A 21,588-nucleotide genomic window follows, 5' to 3' on the forward strand; every position below is an offset into this window, starting at 1 on the left:
TTCTTCTCTCCAACCTCCTGCATCAACTCAGCCCGGTTGTTCTGAGCCAGGGCATCACTTCCATGTAAAATGGGGCTGGGCGCCTAACCCGGAGCTGTGCAGCCATCCTAATGCGGTGTGTGAAGGACTGCAGAGCTCGTGGTGCCGTGCTAACCCATTCAGGGAGCTTGAACCGAGGAAAATCATGCAATACCTACGTGAGAGAGCACGAAAAGCCAACTTTCAGTTCTGCAAGGTTTTACGTGCGTCCATTTGTACGTGGGGTTTCTTACCTCCCTTGTAAAAGGAGGAACAGAGAATTTGCTTGTCGTTATAAGCAACTTGAGAGCGCAGCCTGCACAAGCCGTGTGCGGGGTTGGAAGACGTTTAAAGGGTTGATTCAGCACCTCCAGATTTTGCTGAGGCAGGTGGTGACCACACAGAGGAAGGTTTCCCAGGCTGCTGCCCGCAGCACGGCCGGCTCAGGCCGTTTGTGCTCTCCCGTTGCGCACCGCCGCGGCCGCGGGGGCTTCGGGGGGAAGCGGCAAAATTGCTTCCCAAGCAAGAATAAAAGAAGTGCAACTGTCCCCTTTTTGGGAACTCGTTTCGGGGCAAAAGTTCCCCCGGCAGCCCAGCTTGCCGATAATGAAATCGAAACGGGAGCTGGCCCCCGGAGGGGCCGTACGTGTGAACCACTGCCATGTCGAATCCCTGTGAATCCCCCCGGCTCCTCCGCGAGGGAAGCCCGAGCCCTGTAATTACAGCTTTTCTCTTTGTGTGGGCCGCCCCCCCCCCCCCCCCCTCCCTCCCGATAAGAGGATATTTGTAATGAAAATCGCCGGGCAGAAGCGGGGAACAAAAGCGGGGAGATGCGAGGCGCTGGGCTCCCACCTCCGGCCGGCCTGCTGGCCGCGCGGTGGGCACGGGGAGCCTCTCATTAACCTTCATCTGCAGAAAGGGGCCGGAGCCCCGGCGTGCCCCGTTTCATAGCTACAGCAGCTCGCTCCCAGGCGTGCGGCCTTGGGAAGGAAGGGGCAATCTCCCCAGCAACCGCCCCGGCCGGGGCCCTAATGCGTTTTGCGCCGTGCCGGCTAATCTGGGGTAGAAATGTCACCGCGGTCCGGCCCCAGGCTGGCAGCTCCCAGCCACAGCCTGCTCGTAAGCACATATCCAGCTTCAACCTTCTGGTTGCTGGGGTGAAAGGGCCTCTTCATCTCCGCGGGGAGAGGCAGATGAATCCCGGGCTCGAACAAGGGACCTGCTTTTTTTCCCCCCCCACCCCAGACGCTCCCCCCTCCGGTTCAAGAGCCCTTTATTATGTCTTTTAATTCTCAGCTGCGAGTGGGAGGGAGCAATAAGATGGGAGAACTGGGGGGGGGGGAAGCCCCTCTCAGTGGGGAAAGGCCTCAGCCGCCGGTGTGTGAAAAGAGAAGGCAGGGTGGGGATTAGAGATGGCAGCTTCATGGGAAGGACTTGGTATTTAGCAGCCCCGCTCGGTTCCTGTGAGGCGGTGGCGGGCACAGCACCGCCAGAGGCCTGTCCCAAAGGACCGGAGGAGCGATGCCTTTCCTGGGTGCCTCGGGAGCTGTTGCTGTGTAGGACGGTGAGGAAGAGCCACGTGAGCTGAGCTTGTGTTACTTAAGATCAGGTTACCAGGCTGGTGGCTCATCCTTCCCACGTCTGACTGGCACAGGATGCTCCCGACGCCCCGAACCAAGCAGGGCTTTCTTCCCCGGTTGTTATTACCCAGGCTGTGCCCTCTTCTTGACGGCTGGTAGTGCTTGTAACTCGTTTCTTGCAGCCACAGACGCTGAAAATGCTGCTGGATGCTGTCTACAACATATTCTCTAGTTTGCCCATGTTTACAGCCGCTGGGGGAGCTGAGGCCTTTCAAAGCTCTGTAATTTCCTCATCTCGACAGATGCTCTGATGCTATCTTCTGCGAGAAGTCAGGGCCGTTCGAGGAATTCGTTTGTGCAATGGGAGCCTGCTCCTGCGTCGGTAGGGATCTTGTCAACATTTTTGTCTGATTAGGCCAATAAAAATTCTTGGATTCTTCCCTCCTCTCCAGCGTGCATGTCCTGCAACCAGCAGCCCAAACAGCACGCTGTTTCTCACCCACATCGCCTCCTCTGCCCCTCTGGATGTGGCCTGGGGAGAGGAAGTCGCTCCTCTAGGAAAAGAGCTGTCGGAACAACTGAATAGTTCTGACAGGACGGAGATTGCTTCTTGTTGCTCCTTTTGTAACGGGTGATAAAGACTAAGTGACCTGAGCTTTCCCATCATGTCTGACTTGTAAAGAGCCTTCCCGGCATTGTGCTTCATCGCCAAACCAAAAGGCAACGTGCCCTTATTGAACCAGGACTGCTCCGGGCTCCCTGCCCTCCATCGAGCTGCGTTAAGCTTTTGTTTTGCTTTTCTTCGAGCAAGTGCATTCTAACAGAGCAGCATATGGCTGTCGTTTTCAGCACGCTTCAGCACAAAGACATCCTTGCACGTTTTGAGAGCTTTATCGCAGATTCACGTGCATGTCAAAAGCAACCCCAATGGCCGGGCTGAACTCCCCCTATCCCTCGAGGCAGGCACCTGAAATTGGGCAATGTTCCTGCCGCCAGGCACCTGAAATTGGGCAATGTTCCTGCCGCCACCTGCGTGGAGAAGCAGGATGCCTGCCCGTCAGTTGGCTCTCCTGTCCTGAGGAAAACAGCATCCGGGGTATAAATAGGCACGATGCACTGTGAGCCTTTTTAGGGGCAGTTCTTGACCCAATATGCTCCTCCGTCAAAAATAACCTGTCTCACCCCGTTCGGCAAGGTTCACCTGTAGCCCAAACACTGCATTAGAACAGCGTGTATTCAAGTGCATCACTCATCGAGGGCTTGAAAATAAACACCAGCGATGCCTCTTTTTGATCGCATTCCTTTCCACGACAGGCTGATGATTTCCAAGCCAAGAATGTCACTAACCTCTCATATTTCTCTTGGTCATTTCTGTCCTGAAACCGGAATGCAGCCGCAGGCAAGACGGGGCTGAGCGCCCTCGCGTCACGGATCCAGATTTAAGAGACATTATCTCATCGATAGCGAACAACAAGGCTGGCACGCTGTCAGGCACGATATTCCCTGGAAAGTTCAGCCTGCGTGGTGAGGGACGGGAAGGCAGGCTGAACTCGCAGCGCCGAGCTCGCGCTACTCGAGCGTGGTGAGATGCTGGCGGGCGGCCCCGGCAAAATGTCTCCACCGAGGCGGAGAGCTGCGGAGGGCCCCGTGCTCGTGGGAGATGGAGGATGGCTGGCGGGGAGCGAAGAAGTTGGGTTGTGTGGAGGGAAGAAGGGGAACGGGGCTGAAAACTGTTCTTTACTGTGGCTTGGGAGAAGAATTAGGCAATGGGAGAGGAACTGAGGTCAGGTACGCTGAAGCATCCAGGTGTAAGGTTGGCACGAGAGGACTGCTGCTGTTGCCTTTCTTGGGTGGCAAGGATGGAGCCAAAGCTACAACTAAAGCTACTAACAGCCTCCAAAAAGTTCCTTACACTTGTTCTGCAGATCATCTTGTCCTTAAGAAAAAGTTCAGCTTTTGCTGCTTGGCGGCAGCTGTGTTTAGCTTGGAGTGTGGCACCAGCACCGGCAGATAAGATGGCACTAGGAGGTTTTGCAATCCGTCAGCCCTCTGGATTGTTCTGGGGAACAACTTCAGAAGGACCCGATTTCATCACCACATGAATTCAGAAAGCAGTTGCAGCAGGGGAATAAATTGCTGGGGAAGGAGCAGGGACAAATCCCCCCCAGCCCTGCGCTGAATCGGTTAAAAGTGCCAGCTTCCAAACCGCAAGTGCTGAAAGCCTTGCAGCCACTATCAGCATTGCGACAGCGTGCTTGCAGTGAGCATCCTCCTGAACCAGCCTAAAACCGCCACAGAAGCTGGCATTTTAGGTTAAACTGCCCGTAGGGTTGTCGCTGGCAGGCCCCAGCACCGCAGCAGCAAGTCGCGGATGGCGACACCTCCCTTTGAACACCTCTTGAAGGACCGCAGCCCTTCAGCTGGGTCTTCTGTAATGAATTTAGCAAAACCAGGTAGTTCTTGAAGTGATGTACCGGGGGCTTCTGCATGCTCTGTGGCAGCAGGTCTGAGCTCCCAAATCCTGATTTGCCTGCCTAGAGGACAAACCCTTGCCTGCGCGATGCCCTGGCGGGGACCCCAGCTGCTGTGGATGGAGTTGGGGTGCCCAGGGAGCGAGCAGGCGGTGCCCAGGAGCTGTTTCTCCGAAATGCAGCCGGGATGCGTTGGGTGGGGAAGCTGCAGGGGCTGGTTTCGCCCACACCTCCTGAAAACCCTCGTCCCCATCCCTCCTCCTGCCTCCTCGCTGCAGAAGCCGCAAGAGGGAGCTTTGGGGCCGTCCCTTCCATTTTTCCCCGAGCCAGGCAGAGGCACGGGGTGGTGCTGTTGTCTCAGCCATCGCAGAGCCTCCGAGGGACAGGGGACAGCCCCTGGGACCAGGGGGACACCGGTGAGCCCCGCCGTGCCACCACACCGCCCAGCGAGCTGGAGCCCTGCGCAGGACGGGGTCCAGCTCCCTGGTGATTTTAACTCTCCCTAAATTGAACCCGTTTCCAGTCCTGCTTCAGGGCGAACCCAGGGCTCTGGGAAGCTTTTCCCAGGAAAACTGGACAAGACGTGTGCCTGCAAACACGATGTCACGTCCAGATGTGCCCTTCTCCGTGTCCCAGGATAATGTCCTGCCCACGGGGCTGAGGGGTCTGCGTTTCTGAGGGTTATGGGGTTTATTAGAGGCAAAATATTGTCTTGGGGCTCCGTTTTCCGCAGAGATATCAGCCTCGTGGTGAGACGTCTTGGGGTGGGGAGATGGGAAAAAGAAAATAAAGGGGTGGGGGTGTCCCCATCCCGGGGGCGCCAGCTCAGCCAGGTGATGGGAACGCTCTGGCTCGCGCCTCTCAAGCGGAAAGCTCCGGCCAGGGTTTGAAGGCGACTTTCCCATGAAAGATTCCCTGAAACTGGTACGTTCCCACAAAGAGCTTTGATTTCAGTGTATCGGCATTTTCCGATGAGAAACCAGCTCATCGGAAAATTCCCGACGAGCAAAGAGAAACTCCCCAGCGTATCGGGGAAGGATCCTGTCCCATGCGGAAGAAATTTAATACCGGTGGCGTCTCGCGTCTCGAGGCTCCGGGTAAAGCAAGACGCAGTGCAGCCAGCACCGCTCGTGGAAACCATGAAGCCCTTCAGCTGAGCACTACCAGCTTTGCTCTCTGTAACCCACTGCCTGTTTTCCCAGCACTTTTGGTCCTTCTCCGTCAGCAGGGTGTCGGTGCTCTCCGTGCAGGCAGAGGGTGCAGCGTGCAAGCGTTTCCAGACCAGCAGCAGCACAGAGAGACCTGCCGGAGAGCTGGAGGCAATGGAGAGCAAGCTGAAGCCTTGGTTCACCCTGCCTTGGATAAGGGTCTTGAGCTAGGGGGGCACCTGAGATCATGTGAGAATCGGAGATAAGCACGTTAGCAGCTTCCAAACGGAGCTGGGTGGTGGTTGATGGTCACACTTTCCCAGCTGGTCCCTCGCTCGGAGAAAATATTTGTGTGCGCTATGGAGACAGCCCTCCTGTTTAAGTCTGGCAGCCCTCTAGAGCGATAGCATGGCAGGCTCTTGCCTCCACGAGGGCTCTTTGCGATGGACCGTGGAGAGGGTGGGCCCTGAGCCACCCTTGGCAGGTGCCTGCCTCGGTGCTTCGGGGCTGGAGGAGCCTGGCCTGGGGCTCTGGCAGCATCAGCACCCTGCGGCAGGGAATTCCCTGAGACAGGGAATAAAGCAGGCTAGGACATCTAGCTAGGACAGCTAGCCCTGGACATCTTAGGGCCCTCTGCTCTTAAAAGTAGCCCAGCATTTAGCTCCTATTGCTTCTCTTCTCTGATTAAGCTCAGGCGTCCTCACAGACAGAAGCACCCCCTCTGTTGGGTGCCCCCCGTTCCCCAGCCGATGCGTGCTGCCTTTGGGAAGATTTTCAGCCCTGCTCGGAGGGATGCTGGTGAGCACAGCCCGGAGCTGCCGACAGCGCTCCCACTCACTGCCCGCACCGTTATTGAGGCTGCAGGGCGAGCGCTTCACCTCTCAGAGCCGGACCTCACACACTCTGTATCCTCAGTGGGACGGAAGCAATCAAAAAAGAGACCCGAGACCATAATTAGGGTTATTTAATCCACCTCTCGTTGCCCAGGGGCTCCTCATCCTACCCTGAGCTAAATTCTTTTGCCGTGCATCAACTTCAGGGGAATTGCACAAGAGCGGGGGACAAACTCCAGCCACGAGACTTCTCCGGGGCTTTGTCCAGCCTGGTTTCAAACGGCTCCCCTGAGAGGGCTTTCAGCAGCCCTCGTGGGATAATGTACCAGAGCCTGCCCCATCCCTGATGGAAAGCGTGCCTCCCTTCCCTGGCAGGCACTTCATCTGGGCTCGAAGGCTTCCTTCGCCCCGCGCCTTTTCCTGGTGGTTGTCTCTGCGGCGGAGGTTAGCGAGTCCCTTTGTGAGGCCTGCACTTCTCAGATGTTATGTCTGGAAGTTTGCTCTGTTTTTTTGGCTAGGGGGCCCAGGGTCTGGAAGTAGAGAGGCTTTTATGGGAACCCAAGTCCCCTTTTGACACTACTTCCTTGTGCTTAAATTTCAGGTTGAGTTACAGACTTGAGCATTTTCTGGTTGGATATCTTTCATTGTCAAAGGGGATTAGGCCAGTGATTATTTACAAGCACCTCTATTACACAGAGTCTGTTTCTTTTCTTTTCTTTTTTTTTTCCCCATGTAGTTCTACATAATATGTAAACGTTGACTAAAGCAGTCCCAGAGATGGGGGGAAAAAGATTGAATGAGGTTCCTGCTATGCAAAGTGAAACCGGGAGATTGAGGTCTCGGAGCTGGTCTGGTGCTCTCACGGGGAGCGTCCTCCTCCTTCCGCACAGGGACACCGCTGCCCAAGGGGCCAGGTTCACCCAGGGGCATCACCTTCCTCCAGTGCATCAAGGTTGGTTACAGCAGGAGACTGAGTGCCTGGCACAGTGGGCCACTGGTTTGATCTAGGGCGGCTCCTTTGGAGCTTTGGCTGCTCCCCAAGAAGTGGCGATATTTTTTAGAGCCCAACATGCATGAGTTTTAAAAGGGATTTTTGATAGAGGTCCCATTTACTCCTTTATTTGGCTTGGGAGGCTGCAGTGGAACAGATTTCTTTATGTATCCTTGAGTGTTATTTGATTAAGGTTATGACTGCTAATAAACACTCTGAGTCTATTCTCCTTCCCCACCACTTGCAGTTTGGGATAACTCTGGTGCTTACATGGGGCTACACCTTTTTATACCAGTGCAAGGGACCGGAGTGCTGATCCTGCTTTTCAGCGATACCCTTTCATCAGTTTATCGGTGTACTGCTCACTTCAGGGAAGTTTGTTCTGATTTATTCCAGCTTCATAACGTAAGAGAAAATAGAGATGGGAGGAGTGCCAGGAGGGATTCTAGCACAATAACCAGTTTACTTCCCTTTCCTTCACTTTGCCATTTACAATCACAAGTTCTTCTATAAAACAGCTATGAGAAGAGCAGACATTGCCCAGGAGTAAGAAAAATCGAGGCTGCAGAATCGAACTGACAAAAACCAAACCCCTCTTTGCAGTGTAGGGGAGAGAAGCATGTTCTGCTTGGAAAGACAGAAGGGGGAAGGAGAGCGGGGTCCCCAGAGGACTCTGTTCTATCTGCCATCTAGAAGATGAGTGCCTTCCACAGTGTGGTTCCTCTTTTCCCATGTTTCAAAATGTTTTCAATTTTTCAGGGAACAAAACAGGGGAAGTGATGCAGACACCTCGGCTACCCAACATCACCACAACTGCAGCGGGAGATCTTATCCAGTCCTCGGAGAAGGCTGGTAAGTGAATCATCGCTGAAAGCAGTGACCATGGATTAGGGGAAGAGGCGGTCAGGCTGACCCAGGGACATGTCGATTGTGTGGAGAGAAAGAAGCAGAGACGTAGAGGCTGCCTGCGGTCATCGGTGTCTAGGGAATAATCAGGGTGCTGCAGGAGTTTTAAAAATGATGAATATCCAACGTGCAGTGAAATGGACGTACCTGGAATCCAAACTTCATGTAAATGAAACCACTCTGCGCTGAAAGCACACCGAAAAGCACGCGTCTTGGCTAAGAACGGCATCTAGCTCTCCCTGCAGACACCGCACACCTGGCTGCACAGCAGACTGCCGCGCTGTGGGCATGTAAATCCACGTCCACGCACTGCACACCCACCCCGGGAGCTCGGGTACCACTGTGATGGGACGGGGTGCCTGACACACGTCTCTCTGAGGGCCATTTAGGAATCCATCAGCGTACAGAGAGCCCCCTGTTTGCACCAGGCCTTTCTGTGCCTCTCTCCCCTGAAGGCTGGGGGCCTTGATGCCTTTCTCCTGCACGTCAAGCACAGTCTCTCCCCAACAGTCATAATAAGTCTTGCGCGGTGCGGCGCTAATGAAAAGCTGTGTGGGCTAGTCCCTAATTACAACCATCAGTTAAGCTGTCAGAGGGAGCTCCCAGCCTCGGTTGTTTCATTATTAGGCTTCGGGCCTTGATGAGCTGCAATCAGGCGTGAAAGCGCGACCTGAGCAGAGCCAGGGAGGTCTCCACTCCCCCACCGAGCTCAGGGGGTTTCATTCCCGACCTGGTTCCTCAGGTCCAGAGGTTTGCCCACTGCGCTCAGGGAGGGAGCTGGGAGCGGAGACAGAAAGGAGGAGGAGGAGGAGGAGAGCTCCACAGGGCACGGCCCAGCCTTGGCCACAACCAGCCATCTCCCCACGCACCCACTGACTTTTTAAGGTCTGTGTCTTCATGATTTTGAAGGCCAGAGGCTGTTGCTGTAGCACAGCCCCTTCAACTCGGGCTTCCTGCGTAAAAGCTCTAGGACGTTCAGCTGTAGACGTTCAGTTTCAGTACAAATGTTATCCAGGGACGAGTCCAAGTCACGGTGCCTGTTAGCCACATCTGGATTTTGAAGTGCCCCACGGGATGGTGCTCGGGGACTGTTTCTCCTCTCAGCGGTCCCTTTACGTTTCACACTACCCCGGTGGAGAAGAGATGTGCAGATGGTGGGGTTTAATGACAGCAGCACCGGTTTATTTGAACTAGGGTCTTTATGGAGAGACGTGTTTGTTTCCTCAGACCACACATTATCCACTAATCCCTCGACTTTGTTTTTATAGTCGCATTGTGAGCAACTTCCTACTTTTCGCCCCTTTCCTCTGTCAAAGTGCCTCTGGCTCCACAGTCGTGTGCGAGGTGTCCCGGACTGCGGCTGGATTCCCATCGGCTGCTGCTCCCCTTCCCGACAGACAGCGGCCTTCCCTGCAGCCACGGCGCCAGGCTGGGAACGTCCTTGTGCCCTTTGGAAATGAGCAGCTCCGCATCCCGTTCCCTCTTAGCACAAGGGGTAATGGTGTGTTTTTTGTCTTCCCTGCTTGTAGGTCCCACTCCTGTCCCCAAACCCACACCTGCCTCCTTGCTGCACGCCTGCGTTAAGTGGGGGAGAGCCCTCTTCCATCAGGCCCACAGCGAAATGTTTGCAAAACCTGCAGGATTTGGTTGTGTTAAGCCGCCAGTGCCATAAGAAGAGGCTTTGCTATTTCCTGTTTCTTCACGGATTCAAGAAACCTCGATCTGAGCAGTTCCCTTCTTGCAGTCGGGGCTGCAAGAGGCTCTGGCAAAGCCAAAACGCCGCCGTGGCCAGAGGGCTGCGGAAGGGACAGGATTTGGGGCAGTGGCTTCTCCTCGCCGGCTTTCCCACCTGCAGCTTTCGCAGAGCATCTCCTCTGATCGCTTCCAGCCTTCTCCCGACAAACGGCAAACTGAGAAGAAACAGCCTGTTCTGCGGGGCTCGCGGGCGCGGGGGTCGGGGGTCTCCGTTGCGTAGCCCCACGCAGCTGTTAATCACCAGAATCTCTCTGGCTCCCAGCAGCTGTCTGGTGTTTATCTTAGCCTGGATATCTGCTGGCTGAGCCCGCCAAGAGCAGGCTGTGCAGCCAAGGCAAACACAAACGGAAGACAGATAATTTGCACACAATGGCGCGCACGTGTGCTTGGTGTGCGCGCGCGTACGTGTGCGTGTGCGTGCACACGCAGCCTTTGTTTACAGCCCGCTGCTGGGGCTGGAAGTGAGCCCCCGCCCTTTTGGTTTGCAATCGTTCATCTTGCAGTTTTGTGGGCGTCTCGGTGCAAACAAGAAGGGAACCTCACGTACACGAGCTGGGCAGGTGGTTAGGTGGGCGCTTCCAGGTGCACGGCTGCGACTCCGATAAGATCTTTCCCCCTGTGCTTTCTCTAAGCTTTATGAGGTCAAATAATAAAGTGTAAAAATACAGGGCTGATTCCAGGATCGGTCAGCCTCAGAGGCTTCAAAGTGTGTCTCCGGGACACTTCCCTCAGCCACCTGGGGCTGTTTGGGAACCACGAAGGAGGGAGAGGGCTGACGAAGTGAGCTGTCCTGCCTGGAGGAGAGTGGCTCAGCCCTGTGATCCGGTTAACCTGTCCTCCCAAGGGTGTGGGGCCGTGGGGTTTGTACAAATCAGGCTGAGCCAAGGCTGAATTTTTGAAGGTGTGGATGGGAGAAGCTGTTCCCCTGGTGTGTTTGGCGTCGTATCTGTGGTAAGACACGTGGTGACAAAGGAAATTAAAAACTTGAGAAGCAGCAGGGAGGATGCGAGCATGTTATGCCTGGATTTTTCTGAAGGCTTTTGCCTTTCTTTCTCCTGTTCCCAGGTCCTTTTGTAAAGGTCAGATCATCCTGAGCTATCACACAGCAGCCTGGAGCAGAGGAGGAGGTCCTGCCTGGGTCTGAGTTGCTGTTTGGGTGCGCGTACAGCGAGGTAGGATTTGGATGAACTTATTGGGTGCTGGGAATAAACCTGCCTTTTTCTCCAAACGCCTCGTCAGCTGTAGCTGCCTGGGTGAACACGAGGCTGGGTTGCTCAATGTCGTGATGCTTCAAACTAGCTTTTATTTACCTAGAGGTTGGTTGTATTTAAGTCTCCTTGTGGAAATCACGCTTGGGGTCCTCGCGGATGCTGACCCCCACCAGAGGCTTCGAAGGCCACCCAGCTCTGTGAGTTAGGGGGTGCTGCGTGCCTTTGGCTCTCCTGAGTCCCGAGGGAGGCTGAAATCCTGCTGCTTCCTGCACCGCGTTCCCCAGGGGCAGTTGTGCGGGATAAGCTGCAGTGCTGGCTTTTGGAGGCCGTGCTTTTTTGCGAGGTGGGAAGCTGGAGGCCTGAGCTGTGCTTCGGGCCGTGTAAGGCTGAGCGAGGGGGAGCGCGTCCGCGTATCCCCCGTTGGACTCTCGCTCTCCAAGTACAGTGAGTGCCTCGCGCAGAGATTGTGCAACAAAGGCCAGGGCTTCTTCCAAGGCAGTTAGGCTTTCTTGGCTGTGAATGCCCAGCTTTCCTTTAGGTCCGACTCTGGTATTTCTCAATTAGCTCGCTGCAGATCCTGGGAACAGCTACAGCTGTCCTGCCCCCAGCCCCGAGCACCCACTGCCTTCTGCCTTACCTCATCCTGCAATTGCTGTCCTGCGGGGCGCCGGGGGCTGCCTGTACATCTGTCCTCCCTTCTGTGCACACAGCAAAGCCTCGGAGGGTTGCAGAATGGAAGAGAAAGAAACCAGTTGCCCAAGAGCAGCGTCCAGGCAGCAGTAAGCTCGTATTGTCCCGCCTGGAGAGAGCGGGAGGGAGCTCGTGGGATGTGCAGGGAGGGCAGCCCGCCGTCAGGACACATCTCCTGGAGGCTTGGTGAGGAACAGCGACCTCAGGAGAGGCTGTAGGGGCTCCTGTCCTCACCAGAAATGACAGCCCTTCGTGCTCTTTCACCAGAGCCTTTGCTGTAGGTGAGGGATTGACTCCTCCAAGGGGAGAGACGGGCGTTCTGGAAGGCAGAGGACAGGAAGGGAGGAGTCCATCTGGACCAGACTCCTGAATAACTGCTCAGCTGTTTCTGAACGTGCTGAGAGGACGTGGGAGCCCGTGGGCTCGGTGAAATGTGCGCGCAGCGACTGCTGCTCCTGCAGAGCCAAGAGTCCCCCGAGCAGGAGGGGCAGCCCCGCTCCTCTCCCTCGTGAAACGCCGCGCGGGGCTCAGAGCCAGCAGGGGCCGGGCGTTTTGGGGGGCACGCAGCGGGGTCAGTGCTGGCCGGGGGGGGGGAGTAAAGGTGGGGAGGGGTCGGTGCTGGAGAAACACTGCTCAGAAACACTGCTTGCATTAGGGAGGTGATGGTGGAAACGGCTCAGGAGGCATTTTGATGACAGGCACATCCTAGAACAGTGTTTGCTTTGTGTTTTCTTTTTCTTTTTTTTTCCTTGCAACCTTATTTCCAGCTTTGTAATGGGGAGCATAACCCCTGGCTTTGCTTCATCAGATGTGCCTGCAGCAAAACTAAACGGAGCTGACGGACCGGGGCTCTGCTGTTTCTCTGGAGCTAGCACGGCCCAAAGGAGGTGCGGAGACATGTCTTGGGAGTCCTAGTGCTCAGGATGCATCTGGGCACCTGTGGGGCTGGTGTTGGTGGCAGAGACCAAATGTTAGCCTCGCCTTCCCACCCCAGAGGCAGAAATTCACCTAAAATCTTGAGGGGAAGCTCCCAGAGATCTGTGCTTTGGCTCGAGTCCCATGCAAGCCCTGGGGTGTGGAGGGAGAGTGGCCTCGCACTGCCACGGGGAGCCCCTGCCAGGCAGCACACGCAGGGAAAGCAGAGCAATAACGTTATCCCCTGGTGGGGGCTTCAAATTGAAATCAGCTGCAAGGCCCCATCCTGCCCCTGGAAGCGGAGAGGCTGGGAGGACCTGCCTCGGAGGCTGCGGAGCAGCAGTAAGGTGATACGCTGAGAAAAAATCGCGTTCTGAACTGCCTGAGTGCTGCTGCTCTTTCTCAACTCCCCGCACAGCCCCCTGTCACCGTCAGCGGCTTCTGTGCCATCCCAAACCCCAGCCTGACCTGATGTGCGGGGCCAGACCCTCGCTCCTGCGTGGTGAGGGGTGTCCCATGCCCATAGCCTTGTACGTGGTCAGCCGTCCCCCTCTGTGCTGTCGTTCTGGGGACAGCAAGCTGGACTTGCAGTCCCACTGACAAAATTCCTGTCGGCGGGGTTCCTCTGGATATTTGTGTCTCCAAATCCCCTCTGCCTTGCTGAGCTATTGAGTGTGGGCTGTGGCTGGTCCGTATGTGTTTGGTGAGCAGGCATCCCGCTCTGTTCTACGTCCTCGGCATCCTTTTGCTGGTGCTTAGTGTCACTTGAGGACGTTTGGTGGCCCACTGTGCGAGCCACCCCGTGAAAACAATGCGCCTCATAAACGCGGGCATGGGCATTGTTGCACACTCCGTGCTCCGATTTCAACAAAACGGTGTTTCCGAAGGAGTTCGGTGGGTTTTGTTGTGGGTTTTTTTGGGGGGAGAGAGGGCTCTGGGTTTGAGTTAAGCCTGCAGGTTGGGAGTCGTGGAAGCAGAGGCTGTGAGAAATGCACCGACCCCTCCGGCGGGTCCCGCAGGCACGCAGCTCCCCCCGGGCGGCACCGGGACCCCCGCGGCGCTCTGCCGGTGCCTGGAGGAGCTGGGGGGGCTGCGGGCTGCTGGCACTGCTCCCAGCCGGGATCAAGGTTGCTTCTACGGACCTGAGCTGCCTTCTAAACAATCACCTAGGTGTGAAAAAATCCACTCCCCGGTCCCCGTAGTCCCCACCCATTGTATTTTTTAAATATTCCTAATGAGCTGTCATTTTGGCCGGGGCTCACTTGGCGATTTAAGGATCGTTCTAACAATGAGACCACGATGGCCAGGCAGAGGGAAAGGAGCGAGGGGCTTTCTGCTATTTTATGTTTTTTCTTTTTTTTTTTTTTTCCCTGCTTGGTCTTTGCTTTAGTTGTTTTGAGTCCTGCAGTGATTTCGAACAGCTGGCCCAGCTATCATCCTGCTCATGTTGCTCTGCGCTCGGGCGAGGAGTGAGCTGGGGGGACTTGGCAACCAGGCAGCTGTCCCGGAGCCCGAGCCATGAATGAGCTCAGAGGGGGAAGGAGAGAGGCTTGGATGGGAGAAAACTGTATTTGTGTTTTCTTTTTTTTTTTTATTTAAGTGAGAGGCTGACAGCGTTGACTGGATCCAGGCACAGCGCGAGCAGGTGCTGTGTGTGCTTCGCCCTTCCACGTTCCTCCTCCGTCGACCGTGTGGGTGCACGGACCCCCCTGCAGCACAGGGGGCGAGGGAAGGCCCCGAGCACCCCAAATTCAGCCTCTGCCTCTTCTGTCAGCCCAGTGCTCGGCTCTGGGCACGGCTCACACCCGCCCTGGGAGCTCACACGTAGCTCTGCCGGTGCTCTCAGCGCTGACGTGTGGCAGGTCTTGGCTCTTCCCACTCTGCTGCCCCACGCAGAGGTCTGTGAGCTGCATTTTCAGAGCTCGGTTCTGGTCAGGCAGGCTGTCAGCAGCTTGCATTGCTTACACCTTATGCTACAGATCCTGAATGGTAGTTGCACTGGAGGTGTTTCTCTTGCCCAAGATCCTTTACACCTCCTGCATCATCGTTCTCTGCAGCACAGCACCATCCCCTGCTATCAGCCATGTCTGACAACTTGAGCTTTGGGATGTTATGAAGATATTTTCTGCCACTTGCAAGGTGGGTGAGGTTTTCAGCCCCTGGGCCATGCTAGTGTCTTCAAGCATATACCTCAAGCTGATAAGATGTGCAAGGCGTGCTTAAAACAACACAGACCCAGCTAAGCTGTAGCACAGCGTAAGGATGCCATTCCTGTTTTTCAGAGCCTAAAGCACACAATAGCGTGTAATAACACCCTCCAAAACAGGGATGGCAAAAGAAAACCCACCAGGCTGCAGAAACTGCCGGGCTGCTGCTTTGGAGGTGGTATGTTGTGAACTGGGGGCAAACCAGAGCAAGGTGTGATGGTGTTCTCCTCAAGTGCAGAGAGTCTGGCAAAATACCGCAGGCTACTGCTTTTAAACAACTCATCCTTAAATAGATTGCTGTCTCCATTACCAAGGGCATGTCAGCTCCAAAGCTTTCCAGGAGGGTACTGGAAGTTTCATTTTAAAGGCGGTCACCTTGGGATTCTTTGGAGATGTTGATGATGTGTCGCAGGATGATCTCCAGCACACGGCGTGCGAATGGTAGAAAGGGCTGAAAACAAAACTCCTGCGAGACTGTGCATGCTGTGAGCTTTAGTGTTCGAGAAAATGAGGGGCTGCTATTCCTTCCTCTGGATGTGGGCTGTGTCAGCGTGTCTTCAATCCGGCCCTGCTGTTCCCCTTCCCCAGCAAGCCTTGGCTTCTCTGATTCCTGCTACGTGCTCCTTGCAGCACTGCCGTCCCGTGTAGACACCAGGTTGGCTGCTCTGCTCTCTTGGTAGCCGTTGGCATGTGGAAAGCTCCTACGTGGGGCTGTGGGGTGCTGTTATCAGGCGTGTGTTATTGCAGACCTGGGCCTTGCCTGCTCTTTCCGCGGGTCGTCCTCTGCTAGCCTTGTCCCCTGACGCTCGAGTATTGCAGGATCACTTGGTTTGGGTTTGCGCTTGTTGCTGCAGGTTTTTTCAGGGGTGATGCTCTCTGTGCACGCTGCCCTGGAGCTGGGGGTGCCCACCTGCAGCTGTGCTCCGTCTGTGCAGATGTGCTGCCACCCCCCGGTCCCTTACCATGCCACTGAGGGATCAGTGTTCCTATTGCGCTGCCGGCAGCCTCCCTTTTGGAGGGGCTGGGCAGAAGGAGCCAGGCCTGATGTGGTAAGGTGATGTGACAGTGGCACTTGGCATGGGGCTGCTCAGGGTTTGTTTTCTTCCCAGCTCCGTCCTTCGGGACAGCGAGGGCGTGCGGGCAAACCACCAAGCGGGGCAGTGGCCAACACGGGGCCGTGGCAGCGATGGGCTGTGTGCTGCACACGAGCAGTTTGCAGCTCTGCAGACGGACGCCCTGTGTTATACCTTAACAGTCACTGCAGGCGCCAGGTCCCTGCTCGCGTCCTTCCAGGCATCTGCCTGGGCAGCTGCCGTGCTCTGGCAGGGAGCAGCCAGGAACTAGCTCCAATGCTGGAAAGCGAGCCCATAATTGTATGTGGAAATAATGCTTCTCCTGGGCTTATGTAGATGTGAGTGCCCTGGCGCTCTTCTGGGCGTGTGTGCTACCAGGCAGTTAGAGCAGTGAGGCTTTTGTCCCACACCTGGAGCTGCTTTTTCCCTGCTGCCTGCTTTGGGAGAGGCTGGCGGGGCTGGTGTGCTGTGGTGATGCTTTCAGAAGCCATGGATGGGAACTGGTTGGGGCGAGGTAGTCTTAATTCAACGTACTGCAGAAAGGTGCAGTGAGGGCCACGCTTAAATTAAGACAGATGGGTGCAAATGGGGTTGTTGGACAAGCCCGCGGTGTTTGCTGAAGCGGGGCCAGATGTATGTTCTCTTCGTGGTTGCAGCTGTAAGCACTGGAGGTGCCTGAAGTTGTCTGGCATGTGCAGATAAGCACATCATTCCTGCGAAGGTAAAGGAGAAATAGGAGTTTTAGCAGCGTGACATTGAACTTCGAATGGGGTTTTGGCTCCGTCACAACTTTCCTCTGCAGTCGAGAGGAGGTAGCTGCGGGCTTCTTCCCCAAACAATAAACCGTGCTTTGAGGTGTGCAGCGGAAGAGCACTAAAAGCTGAACTCCCTGCAAGTTATTTCCTTTGAGCTCTTGATTACACTGGAGCACATGCATCCCCTGTATGATCCGGGATGGATGATGTTCCATCCATTTCTTTTGAATGCCTCATGGATCTCAGTAACAGCTGCGAGCAATTTATTTTGGGGTATAATCAGTTAATGTTTTGGTGAAGTGCTTTGAAGATGTACAGCATCCTCAAACGCTGAGTATTGTTTCATTATTATTACTATTTAACATCTCTACGTAGCTGAACTACTGTCAGACAACCTCACTTAATAACCTATTTGGTGTCTGGATCTTTTCCGTAAAGGCAGATTTTTGGCACGGGGGCTGGTGGAATGATATAATAGGGCCTGCAGTTATATAGTACCTGTCATCTGAGTCTCTCAACGTGCTTTAGAGGCACCAGTTAATTCTCACCAGTTGGTAGGGCAGTCTGGCTATCCATCTCTGTACAGATGGGGAGGAGAAGTGACCTTTCTGGGGTCCCCCAGGGGAAGAGGGGGATCAGAACCAGGTTTGCCAGAGCCTGCCCTCCCTGCTGAGGCTGCGCAGTGCCCCTTCACTGCAACGTGGCCCATAGGCACCCCCTGCCCCTTGCGAAGGGGTCTGGCAAACAGTCTTCGTGTACTTATTCCAGGTCAGGAAGCATGCAAAGGGGCTTTCCTGCCATGCAAAAGTTGGTGTGCTGTGGAGGATGAGAAACAAGACATGTAGGGTAAATAGGAAAGCAAAACCAAGTGACTTCTGAAGCCGTGCAGGTTTGGAGCAAGCTTCCTGCTGCTAGCGAGTGGCTTGTCTTTGCTTGCGATGTCACTTGGAGAATAGGCATCGAGGATGTTTTCTGATTTGCTTTCTGGCCAGCCAGATTGCTAGCAGACCTCTCCAAAGAGCTGCTGCTTGGGCTCCTGAATGAAACGAGTCGGAGCGAAGGCCACCCGTCGGCATAAATCACCCTTCTGGGGTGGATTGCCAGGCAGTGCTGTCAGTCTGAGCTGGTCCCTCTGTGTCGGGGCAGAGCAGCTTTCCTCGCCTCCTCCCTGGCTGTTCAAACTGATTGCTGTCAATCCCCAGCCTTTCATCGGGGAAAAAAAATCACTGAAATTGAAGAGGTGATATTAGGAGATACAGCCGTGGGACTCTAGCAGGCAGTCCATCATCTCTCAGACATCAACATCTCGTCTAGAAGACTTGGAAAGCAGCTTTTCCCCCATGTGCGTCCCCCAACCTACTCCAGAGACAACGTATAGCATGAAAACAAAAAAATTAACTGGCGCTGCTATTCTGACAGATAAAGAGCAACTCTTCATAAAGGACCTCTGTGTTTTTCTTCCTGCCAAGAATCATTTAAGCAGCGGTCATTAGCGACTTATCTTTCCGAAAACACTAGCGAAGGCTGACGTCTCCGTGAGAGGCTCCATCAGTCAATGTGCCGTGGTGGAGAGCAGCTGTCCGGAGCTCCAGCTGTTTGCACCGTGCGTGGATCCCCCCTCCCTCAGACACATGCTGGGACCGGGTATTTACAGCTCGCTCCCAGGCTCGTGTATGGCTCGTACCGAAGCTAGGGGTGAGTGACAGCCCGAGCGATGCGAGCGGGGAAAATTCCTCCTGCTTACTCACAGCTTTCGTCCCTGGGGCTGCAGAAGCTTTATCAAAGCCCTGCTCAGGGTGGAAGCTCAGCCTGATAACCAGGCACTGCAAACAGCCCTCAGCTGGGCTGAGAATTCCCCTGAACAGCCACCAGTGGGACTGGGAATGGGGCTGATTCCTGAGAGCTGTGCGGTTACCACTGGCACCATATTTATCTTCCTGAGATGCTCATTAAGAAAACAATGTTATCTCCGTCTTAAAGGTAGAGAATAAAGAGGCTGTTGGCTGCCTTGAAGTCTCCTCAGTCTCTGTGTCTCCTGGTGGTGCTCTGCTGGGGTCTCTGACTTGCTCTTAAAGTCCCTCTGCCTCCTCTGGACTAGGTGCAGGGCTTGAGGGGGATTTAGGCTGGCTAGGCATGGCCCCTGAGGACTCTCCCAGAGCGGCAAAAAAATGCCTGGTGGCAGGAAAGGAATGCAAACCAGGCGGTTCAGACCGTGGGCCCTTGTAAAAGTCAACGTAAAAGCCAGGCAGGGTTAAATTTACAGATTTGCCATCTTAAGGCATTTCAAGTTCCTTATCTGTGCCCGGTTTATGCACGAAGTCTGCTACTGAAGGTCATGCCGTGGAGAATCCTTCCCCAAAGCCTGGGACTCGCAGCCTGATCGGTTGTGACCCACCCTAGAGCCTGTCTGCAACTTTAAAGGCCAGTTCGTGACTTTTAAGGCCAAACTTGAAACCTCTCTACTTTCTGAACTTTTCTTTCCTTGCTTGTTCAAATACTGGGAGGGAAGCCAGCTCTGGAAATGAAGTCACTTCTGAAGATGGCTGCTCTCCCCAGAAGGAGGCTCTGAAAATTCCCATTGTAATTAAAACTGATTATTTTTTCAAAAAAACATCTTATGGACTTGGCCCTTGAATCAGTCCCTCCCAGCTGTCCTCAAATTAAAAAGAAAAAAAAAAAAAAAAAAGACACTGGCACTGCGAGGCTTTTTTTTATGACAGATTTTATTGCCTAGGATTCAGCACATTGACAGGCCATAAAAGTTTATTGAGAACAGCCACAGCCTGTCAATGGGCTGACCAGTGCCCCCGGCCGGGGTGCACCCTCGGGCTCTCGGTGGAGGGATGCTGGTTTTGGGGGGTTTCTGCCCTTCTGACTGTGGGGGAGCTCCTGGAGGGGGGATGCCCGCTGGGAACCACCAGCGTTGGCAAACGAGTGCAAGGCGCTCGGACGCAGAGACCCGTGGCGCTGACAAGTCTTGTGGTGGCTCTTCTGGGGCTGAACGCATGCCTGAGGTTTACATGCAAGTAGGTCTTTCCCTGGCCGCTGGCTAGCGCTTAAATTCGTATTCCTGGTAGTGCAAGGGCAGCCTCTAATACTCTGTGAGCGTCCTGTACGAAGCATTCCAGCTTTTTGCAATGTAGAAGCATCCATATCACAAAGCCCACCAGACAGGGGGAAACCCTAATGCTTCCTTAGGACAGCGGAGCACAGTTTGTGGGGTGCCAGCTGGTTGTACAGCCCTCACAGTATTCTCTTTGTGCAATCGCAGGAAAATACCAGGTGAATCCCCCAGCCAGACACTCTTAGGGGTCCCAGGGGAAGAGCCGTGCTGTCCTAGCTCATGAATTTCTCAGTGTAGAGAAATCGGGAAAGAAAACCCCAGGGCTGCTCCAACAGCAGCACTGCTGCAGGTCTGGTTGATGGGAGCCCAGCCTTGCCGGTTTCTCAAGGCAACCGGGAAGGTGCCACTGGTTTCTGAGCTGAGGGTCCCTAATTTTAGTCGCTCTTTTTGGAGGCAGCTGAAATGTTTTTGTCCCTGCCCAGGTTCTTGGCAGCAGCAACCTGAGCAAAGAGCAGGAAGGATCGCAGGCACGCAGCAGGTCTCCTCCAGTTATTGGTGTGCCATCTCTGGGGACTCTTCCGGGCTTGGAAGGGAGGTTTTCCTATGAAAATGACATCGTTTCCAGGGAAGGCTGGTTATGCATCTCCGTTGCAATTAACTTTTTGGAGTACAGTGCCTTCCCCAAAGCGGGACAAAACAGGAGAGGATCACAGCTCCATCTGCAAAACAGGAATATGGCTAGATCTGCTTTTTGTGGTGGTTGAAGTAACTGAGATGTCCGTCGGCAGGACCGCTGATAAATGCCCCCGTTAATACCTTGCTGGGGTGCGTGAGGCTGTTGAAGCAAGCCATAGCAAAGGTGATAGGAGCAAACCAAAGCTCACTGCTCTTAAATCTTGACTGCTTGCTTCTGCGAACGACCTGGTACACCTTTAGCCTGAGTTTGAGTATGGAAAGAAAGAGTCAACGTGCCTGGGACTGACTGCCCACCGAGGCTGGTGCTAGCTCATCCCTCTGGGGCTCCGCACTTTATTCCAGCAGCGATCATTGCTGGTGATTTTGGCCAGCGTGCCTTATCGTGAACAGCGAAGCCGAAGAACTGGCCTACGTTCACATCTGCTGTCCCTGCGAAGAAGGCAGCTTCCCATCAAACTGCTTCAGCAACGTTTGGCAGAGATGGAGTCAGAGTCCTGACGGTGGTGAGCTGGGTGCCAGATTCGCTGCGTTCACAGGTCAGTGAACTTAAACGACTGAGTCATTTCGGGGACCCCGAGCAAAAAAAGCAGCGTCCAGTCACCAGACCCCTCACCTCATCGGCCATGCCGCTTTTGGATGTGCTGTCAGAAATCGTTTGCTAGTGGAGCAGCATTAGGTAAGAACCCTGTTTTTGTATCCACAACAGTGTTGGATCAAGGTTGCCGCGTGTCATTTCATCACTCTGGCAAACTACGAGCTCAGGGCTTGGAGTGTGGAACCTTATTTTTAATAAAGGAAAAATCTTTGCACTTCTATTCTGCATCTGTCAGCGATCTCACTTGGCTGAGCCCTGGAGGAGTTCATCTGGCCCTCATGTTAAGGAAAACCAACAAATTAGTACAGATGTTTTTCTGAGAGCTACGGGGATCAGGGATCAGTGATTTAATACTGCCTGATATTTGATAGGGGACGCCCAGGGAATATGTGCTGGAAACCAGGAAGTAATATTACATGAAATCAAAATATAAATATGTTCCTAAAGGTTTAGGTAATTTTTTTGCAATTTCCCCTTGTATAGTCCTAAACGAGGTTTCTCCTTCTCCTCCTGTTCTTCGTGCACTTGTTCATGTAGGAAGCTTGTGCCTATCGAGCCGAGTTCAAAATCCACTGAGCAAAATGAAGGCTTTCCATGCGTGTTCGTGGGCTTTAGCTCAGCTGAGGAGCACCCTGAAAAAAAACTAAGATCCTTTTGGAAGAGAGAGGGAAGGGAAGCTC

General features: G+C 54.4%; 1 protein-coding gene across 11 annotated transcripts in view; it reads left to right on the forward strand.

The window, feature by feature from the left end:
* SNX19 (sorting nexin 19) overlaps positions 1-21,588 on the forward strand; it is a 111,556-nt gene that overhangs the window by 30,359 nt on the left and 59,609 nt on the right. For 4 of the 11 annotated variants that reach the window (XM_083808395.1, XM_083808400.1, XM_083808390.1 and 1 more), the window contains exon 11: positions 7,801-7,893. In XM_083808395.1, coding sequence (XP_083664521.1) covers positions 7,801-7,893 — 93 coding nt within the window. Of the gene's footprint in view, positions 1-7,800; positions 7,894-9,215; positions 9,443-9,476; positions 9,547-10,767; positions 10,875-21,588 lie in introns of those variants that run through there. The other 7 variants (XM_083808398.1, XM_083808399.1, XM_083808397.1 and 4 more) reach the window with 5 other exon arrangements.

Source organism: Anser anser, assembly GCF_964211835.1.
Source record: "Anser anser genome assembly, chromosome: 22".
NCBI classification, from domain to species: Eukaryota; Metazoa; Chordata; class Aves; order Anseriformes; family Anatidae; genus Anser; species Anser anser.